At 34.7% G+C, this 1,085-nt stretch overlaps 1 protein-coding gene across 5 annotated transcripts in view; it reads left to right on the forward strand.

The window, feature by feature from the left end:
• Window positions 1–1,085, forward strand: part of LOC128250267 (uncharacterized) — an 80,442-nt gene that overhangs the window by 66,250 nt on the left and 13,107 nt on the right. For 3 of the 5 annotated variants that reach the window (XM_052975005.1, XM_052975007.1, XM_052975008.1), the window contains one exon: window positions 579–746. The exons of 1 other annotated variant lie outside the window; for it this stretch is intronic. In XM_052975005.1, coding sequence (XP_052830965.1) covers window positions 683–746 — 64 coding nt within the window. In that variant the 5' untranslated portion in view covers window positions 579–682. The remainder of the gene's footprint in view (window positions 1–578; window positions 747–1,085) is intronic. One more of the 5 variants, XM_052975006.1, reaches the window with a different exon arrangement.

The raw sequence follows: 1,085 nt of genomic DNA on the forward strand, positions 1-1,085 counted from the left end.
TATATATATATGCATGTATTGTACCTCTTTAAATTAATTAAGTAGTCTTTATATTTTAGCAACTCTTGTATTTTAGAGAATGCCGTTTAATAAACTTCTGAGGAACATCGAAATTACAGTAAATATTTTTGTAATAAATGAATAAAGTGAATAAACAAATAGATAATATTTGGCTCCATTACTGTACTGATTCACATGTTCGGCAGTTATTTTGCGCTATTTTTCATAATTAAAGACTCCCTCCACGTTTCCAAGAAGTATCTGACGAGGTTAAACAATAGAACATCAAATATTTTTTAGTGCATAATCTTTGTTTGCTGCACTAGTTGACATTTAAGTTTAATTGAGGAGTTTATCTGATAACATTAATTGCATATATTTTTCATTTGGAGACTATAGGAATCACTACTGGAAGTAATTTGGGAAGCAGCTGCTAATATTGATACACTTGGTTATTGGTCAAATATTCATTTCCGATGTAACATAGCTACCCTCCCTTTTGTAGTGCCTTTCATACTTGACAGATGTGGGTCATAAAAATTTTTTCTCTAAATCATTTTATGTATGGTGCACAAAAGAAGAATGGCTAAATCAATATGGAATATTAACAGCTTCAACGTATCTCTTAGCCAAGAAATACTACAAATGTTTCAGTTCACGTTGCTGAAAGTGAATAACGTGGATGAGAAACTATTACATGAATGACAGTTGTCCACTCGAGTACAAGGAAGAACTTTACTGTTTCCGTAAGTTGATTATTTGTATGAGAAGACTTCAATTTCTGTTGGAGGAATTTAGAAAAATAATGTACGTATGGGCTCACTACTTCTTGCCAAATTATACTCTTTTACTCTTTACTCTTTTACTTCTTTCAGTCATTTGACTGCGGCCATGCTGGAGCACCGCCTTTAGTCGAGAAAATCGACCCCCAGGACTTATTCTTTGTAAGCTTAGTACTTATTCTATCGGTCTCTTTTTGCCGAACCGCTAAGTTACGGGGACGTAAACACACCAGCATCGGTTGTCAAGCGATGGTGGGGGGACAAACACAGACACACATACATACACACACACACACACACACA

Source organism: Octopus bimaculoides, chromosome 20 (genome assembly GCF_001194135.2).
Source record: "Octopus bimaculoides isolate UCB-OBI-ISO-001 chromosome 20, ASM119413v2, whole genome shotgun sequence".
NCBI lineage: Eukaryota > Metazoa > Mollusca > Cephalopoda > Octopoda > Octopodidae > Octopus > Octopus bimaculoides.